The sequence below is a fragment of the Vespa crabro genome, chromosome 2, assembly GCF_910589235.1.
Source record: "Vespa crabro chromosome 2, iyVesCrab1.2, whole genome shotgun sequence".
Lineage (NCBI taxonomy): Eukaryota > Metazoa > Arthropoda > Insecta > Hymenoptera > Vespidae > Vespa > Vespa crabro.
Window position 1 is genome coordinate 3,681,918 of NC_060956.1, and position 6,554 is coordinate 3,688,471.

The 6,554-nt window shown below is 26.8% G+C and overlaps 2 protein-coding genes across 3 annotated transcripts; one reads left to right on the plus strand and one right to left on the minus strand.

The window, feature by feature from the left end:
* Positions 1–57: 57 nt before the first annotated feature.
* LOC124421692 (dihydroxyacetone phosphate acyltransferase) lies at positions 58–2,579 on the minus strand. 2 transcript variants are annotated; one of them, XM_046957165.1, is made up of 6 exons: positions 2,318–2,579; positions 1,765–2,175; positions 1,170–1,683; positions 800–1,080; positions 473–723; positions 58–397 (listed from the first exon to the last, which is right to left on the minus strand). In XM_046957165.1, the coding sequence occupies exons 1-6, from the start codon at positions 2,574–2,576 to the stop codon at positions 65–67; spliced, it is 2,049 nt and encodes a 682-aa protein (XP_046813121.1). In that variant the 5' UTR covers positions 2,577–2,579; the 3' UTR covers positions 58–64. The 2 variants fall into 2 exon arrangements, with proteins under 2 accessions (XP_046813121.1, XP_046813120.1); XM_046957164.1 differs by having other exon boundaries at positions 2,285–2,579.
* An 891-nt stretch (positions 2,580–3,470) lies between these two features.
* Positions 3,471–5,006, plus strand: LOC124421693 (actin-related protein 6). Its single transcript, XM_046957166.1, has 3 exons — positions 3,471–3,611; positions 3,691–4,662; positions 4,751–5,006. The coding sequence occupies exons 1-3, from the start codon at positions 3,526–3,528 to the stop codon at positions 4,878–4,880; spliced, it is 1,188 nt and encodes a 395-aa protein (XP_046813122.1). The 5' UTR covers positions 3,471–3,525; the 3' UTR covers positions 4,881–5,006.
* The last annotated feature ends 1,548 nt before the right edge of the window (positions 5,007–6,554 follow it).

Sequence of the window (6,554 nt, forward strand, 5' to 3'; positions counted from 1 at the left end):
AAAATGAACATGTAGATATGTCCAAAAACAGTATAAATTTTGCGAATATATAGTACATATATTTTTATAATTTTGCTTGTATATGTACGGAAGTATTTAATGGTGATAAAGAAATATCACTATAAAATCCCAAAGGATGTAGTAATGGGAGCTGATGTAATTTTAAAATAAGATATTCCATTTGTATTTTATCTACAAAATAAATACCTTCTTTATCAGATGTTACAACAATACCTTGTTGTAAAAGATTAGACAATGTAGATTTAAAAAGATCAAGTGATAGACAGTATGGATGAGGACGAGAATTTTTTTCCTCAAATAATGCAATTTCTACTTGCTTCTGACATTCTCTCAATACTTTTTGGTTTGTTATAGTACCTAATACTGATTCATTCCACTATAATAAGAAAAAAAGTTATAAATTAAAATAGTATTGTATTCAATATAAGACATATGTTTAATGTGTTCTTACATTTAATAAAGTAGTACAGGTGAAACACGCTGCGTCAATAAATGGTAATATAAGATTATGTAGAAGAGAAAACAATGCAGTTTTCTGTCCTGTAATTAAATCATTCTGAATATATAAACAGCCTTCTTTCACCAAAATATCAATTGATTTTTTCCATTCTAAATTAAGTACAGAAGAACTTGCATTTAAAAATAATGCAAACTCTGTACTTAATAATTTTCTTAGTAGAACATATCGTTCAAAGGCTTTGTCTGAAAATATAAAAAGTGATAAAATAAATTTATGTTTATTATTTGTCGATTTAGCAATATTGCAATTAAAAGTTACCAATATGAATACTGCCTAATCCAACTGTTGCAGTAATAATCCCTAATTTCGCAAGAAAAAATAAAGTAGGATTTACATAAATAGTTAAATTAATAGCTGGTACAGCTACTTCCATAGTACGTTTATTCAAATTATGTCCCTTTATATTTGTATATTTTTCTGATTTCATTTCTACATACATATTTTTTAAGTTCAACATTTTTGATTCATCTAATGTAAGCAATTCTGAATGTGTTTCTAGTGATACTAATATTTCATTATATAATTCATCTGTAGTCATACTGTAACAAAAAAATTATTAAATTAAAAAAAAAAGTAATATATAATTTTATTTGTAGGAAAACTGTAGAAAAAATAAGATAATATTTACTTCTCAATTGAAGGATGAATCATAGCTCCTAATGATGAGAGCCAGTTTTTATACCATTTGTAATCTTCTGCCAATGTTTGAAGAGTGTATGGATTTGCAGGATACGTTTGTACTCTTTCATTAAACAACAAAGCAATTATATTAAAAGTTGTAAGGATTGTATTTTTTTGATGAGTATATATTATGTCATATGCTAAGTTTTCTATAATAGTTGATGGTAATTTATAATCAGGATTTATAATCTTGGTTTTACGATCCTTTGATGTTATATATTGTGAGGCAGAAATAGGTTCGCCAATATTGAAAAATACTGATCCATAAGAAACATGATTTTTTAACATAAGCAAAGATTGCAGGAAAGCAGTTGTTGTTTCTTTTGGCTTTGGCACCCCTAGTAGTTCATAGACAAATAATTTTTCTTCTAGTGGGCGATCATAACTGATACTAATTGGAAGAAACTGAATCTCAGGTACAGTACTTTGAAGATAAGTGTCCAAAATGACAGATAAGAAACCTAAATATATTAATATATGTAAATATATAATAATATATCACTCATAACATATTTTCACTGTAAAATAAAAAAAATATTTACCATATTTAGGTTCAATACTTTTTTGACTTCTACTACGAGTACCTTCGATGAAAAATTCAATTGCTCTATCATTATGATTTACAAGATAGCTAACATATGCTTTAAAAATTTCTTTATATAATAAATCATTAGAAAAACTACGTCTCATATAAAATGCTCCAGTTTTACGTAATATTTCTCCAATAAATCTCATTTGATAAAAATCCATCCCACTTGCAATATTTGGTAATGACATATCGTAATTAAAGAGGATACATGATAGTAAAATAAAATCCAGATAACTTCTATGTGATGGTACATATATATATTGTACTTGAAAACTAGACATTTGTTTTTTTAAATTAAATATCATTCTTTCATTTATATAAAGATTGCGGAAGATTTTCTTCAAAGTTTTGATAATAAAGAAACCTAGATAAAGAAAAAATATTTAAAATTTAAAATAATTTAATCAATAATTATAATTACATGTCCAATGTTATCTTTTAACATGTTCATATTAAAAATGAATAAAATATACCTAGCCAACGAACTGTAGGTAAATGAGCCTTACTTGCCATTTCCTGCAAAATAGCATAAGCTTTTCGTTCAATAACATATGTATAAACATTTTGACTTTTTGCTAAATAACTAATCACTTCTTTTATGCGTGGACTATTTAATACTGTATTTATTATTTGATTTCTAGATAAATTTAATTCTGGTGGTAGCATATGAGGCATTTGTATTTTCATGAATCTAGAAACCCATGAAAAATCAGAATCTTTCCTTCTTTGCTCCAATAAATCAATCAATTCATTATTTTGTTGCATTTTTAGATATTTTATTACTTTTCTTTGTTTTCACCAAAGATCACGAATAATCTCTCAATGTTAATAATGTCTTTCCTTGGTAACTACAGAAACAGAATCTTTGAAAATACAAAGTTCAATTTTTAATGTATGATAATTTAATGAAATAAAATATCATACGGTGATGTTTATAATATTAACATCACTAAAAACATATATGATGACAGATAAATGCAATGTTTACATATCACGTAAGTACTTTGAAAACACAGTTATAATAAAAAAATCATATAATTAATAGATTCAATAAATATTCAATCTCTCTTTAAAATGCAAGACTTGCATATATTTAAATTTTAAGTAACACTTATTTCATGATAACGTGTACTTAATTCTTGTTGTTAAATAATCGATATTCCGATAAACGATATACATTCTCGAGAGAAAATGATATGCTTTAAAGATTTATGCGAAAATAAGAAAAATAATAATAGATTATAAATATTCTAATGTTTTCTGAATTATTTCTTAATCGGTTAATTATCTGTATTTGATTTTTAACTAATTGTTTTTTTAAGGTTACACATCGATGTTGTGGATTTTAAGAATCTAATGGAAGTCACAAAAAAATATTTAATTAGAAAATAAAAAAGGAAGCAATACAAATATAAATTTATTACGCATTCTTAATGTATCTCAAATAAAAACTAAAATATTATATTAAACATCATATATATAGATCAGAATTATATAGATTTATATTAATATAAATATAGTCTTTTGATTTTCCCGCGTTAAATTAAAACAGGAACGATAACTTGGCTATTTCACACCAAGTACCAACTATAGAAAACTATAGTTGGTTTATATTATTATTTTGAATATAATCAGTGATAAGTATTAGATTGACGATATCAGATATTAATGAAAACGGAGAAATATTATATAATTTGACATAATTGGACTAATTATGTCAACCAAAATGACTAACCCTGCATTCATTTTTGACAATGGAGCATATACAATTAAAGTTGGACTTTCTACAGAAAATCCAAAGTAACTTTATGTTTATGAAATAAACAATAATGCTTGTTATATTCATAATTAATAATATTTAATTTTTTAATATTTGCAGAATAGTTCCTAACTGTATAATGAAAGCAAAAAGTGAACGTCGAAGACCTTTCATAGGAAATCAAATAGAAGAATGTAGAGATGCTTCTGGACTATTTTATATTTTACCATTTCAGAAAGGATATCTTGTAAATTGGGATATTCAAAAAACTGTCTGGGATTATATATTTTCGAAAGAATGTTGTCCTGTTAATTTAAATCAACTTTCTGTGATAATAACCGAACCGCCATTTAATTTTGCAAGTATTCAAGAGGCTATGACTGAGATCTTTTTTGAAGAATATGAATGTCATAGTCTTCTTAGGGTAAATACAAGTAGCCTTTCGTGTTACAATCATAGAAGTGAAAGATCTGGAACTAAATGTTGTATAATAGTTGACACTGGATATAGTTTTACACATATTGTGCCATATGTAAATGGTATTAAAATCAAGGAAGGTATACGAAGAATAGATGTGGGTGGAAAACTTCTTACAAATCATTTGAAAGAAATAATATCTTATCGACAATTACATGTTATGGATGAAACATATGTAATAAATCAAGCAAAAGAAGATTCTTGTTTTGTATCACAAGATTTTTATAAAGACATGGAATCTGCTAAGAAAAAGTTAGAAAATAATGACATTGTTAAGGATTATGTTTTACCAGATTATACAACATTGCGACGTGGCTTTCTTAAAAATCCAGAGGTTTCTAATGAACAACAAGCAGTACGTTTGAGCAATGAACGATTTGCGATACCTGAAATTCTTTTTCATCCATCTGATGTTGGTATTCGACAAATGGGTATACCTGAAGCTATTATAGATTGTTTGAGAGCTTGTGAAGAAGAAACATGGCCACATCTTTTGTCTAACATAGTGCTTACAGGTGGAAATGCAAAGTTTCCAGGTTTTCGAGACAGAGTATTTAAAGAAGTTAGAAGTCTTGCACCCTTTGATTATATGATAAATGTTTTTTCACCAGAGAAGCAAGTATTTTGTGTATTCTGTTATTATTTATGTATTACAGTAAAAAATTTTAATAAATTTACTAAGAAAAATATTTTTTATTTACAGTCCAATCACTTATGCATGGCATGGTGGGAAAGCATTATCAAAAGATCCAATATTTCCTAGTCTTCTTGTAACAAGGGAAGAATATGAAGAAGAAGGTCAATCACTTTGTTTTGAAAGATTTGATGTTTGATGAAATTGTTTAAACAAAAAAATTACGTATTTTTAATAAATATATATGCTTTTGTACAATATTTATTTTAATTGCTCTGATCTAAGTAAACAATGAACAATAAATATTAAGTCTAATTGCTCCTTATGTTCAGGATTATGTCTCATTATTTTGTCTTAAGCCTACAATAAATTGTTCTTAAGAAGAAGTATAATCTCGAGCTGAATTACACTAATAATATAAAATATGTATTTATTAAATATGATACATTTTTTAATGCATATTTCTTTAAATACTTGCAACGTTGACACAATGTATGTTTGTCTTTATCTGAGCAATAGTACATTCGTCCAAACATTAAAGAGACGGTAACGTAGAGAAGCTTCAAATGATTTCAATTTAAAATTTCACTACTTAAAAATTTTAATCTCAGTTTTTATATTATTTAAACCATCTTTAATGTACACGTAATAAAATAAACTAATTTTTAAATAATATTGCATTCGTTTAAACATTAAAACTACGGAAACGTGCAAGGAATTTAAAATAACATCAATATAAAATTCCAATACTTAACAATTTTAAACTCGAGGTAGTCGGCCTTGTACAATATAAACATAAGCAGTTCTTCGTTTAACTTTGGCTATTAGCTAGTTAGTTTTTTGTTGTACTCCGACGAGTGAACAACGAGACTCCCTTTTTCTAAACGCCAAATCTTTCTAATACTAATACTTTCGCTAATTTTATAATTATTTAGAGAATCTTCCAAGTACGCGAGATAGAGAAAAGTAATATATAAACAATTATACATTTATTTAAACATTAAAAAGACGGAAACGCGCGCGGGATTTAGAATAATTTTAATTATTTATTTCGGTACTTAAAAATTCTCGTTTCGGGGTAGTCGACCGTATATAATATAAACATAAACGCGCTTTCTCTTAACTTTGACAGTTTACGAGTTAGTTCCCTCTTGCACTCCGACGTGTGCACATCCTGATTCTCTTTTTCTAAACGCGAAAACTTATCAATTAATACTTTCACTAATTTTATAATTAATTAAACAATCTTTCAAGTACGCGGGATAAAGTAAAGTAATATTTAAACAATTTTACATTTATTTAAACAATAAAAACACGGAAACACGTGCGGGATTTAGAATAATTTTAATTATTTATTTCGGTACTTAAAAATTCTCGTTTCGGGGTAGTCGACCGTGTATAATATAAACATAAACGCGCTTTCTCTTAACTTTGACAGTTTACGAGTTAGTTCCTTCTTGCACTCCGACGTATACACATCCTGATTCTCTTTTTCTAAACGCGAAAATTTATCAATTAATACTTTTGCTAATTTTATAATTATTTAAACAAACTTTAAAGTACGTGGGATAGAATTAAGTAATATTTAAACAATAGTACATTTATTTAAACATTAAAAACACGGAAACGCGCGCGGGATTGAGAATAATGTTAATTATATATTCCGGTACTTAATAATTTTCGTTTCGGATTAGTTGACCTTGTGTAATATAAACATAAACGCGCATTCTCTTAACTTTGACAGTTTACGAGTTAGTTCCCTCTTGCACTCCGACGTGTGCACATCCTGATTCTCTTTTTCTAAACGCGAAAACTTATCAATTAATACTTTCACTAATTTTATAATTAATTAAACAATCTTTCAAGTATGCGG

Excerpts from the sequence above, each read along its gene's own strand:
- LOC124421692 (XM_046957164.1), bottom strand. The coding sequence starts at position 2,576 with ATGCAACAAAATAATGAATTGATTGATTTATTGGAGCAAAGAAGGAAA. Across the intron at positions 1,684-1,764 it reads AAGTATTGAACCTAAATATG|GTTTCTTATCTGTCATTTTG; the intron begins GTAAATATTTTT and ends TAATATATTTAG. Across the intron at positions 724-799 it reads ATTAGGCAGTATTCATATTG|ACAAAGCCTTTGAACGATAT; the intron begins GTAACTTTTAAT and ends TTATATTTTCAG.
- LOC124421693 (XM_046957166.1), top strand. The coding sequence starts at position 3,526 with ATGTCAACCAAAATGACTAACCCTGCATTCATTTTTGACAATGGAGCA. Across the intron at positions 3,612-3,690 it reads CTTTCTACAGAAAATCCAAA|AATAGTTCCTAACTGTATAA; the intron begins GTAACTTTATGT and ends TAATATTTGCAG. Across the intron at positions 4,663-4,750 it reads AATGTTTTTTCACCAGAGAA|TCCAATCACTTATGCATGGC; the intron begins GCAAGTATTTTG and ends TTTTATTTACAG.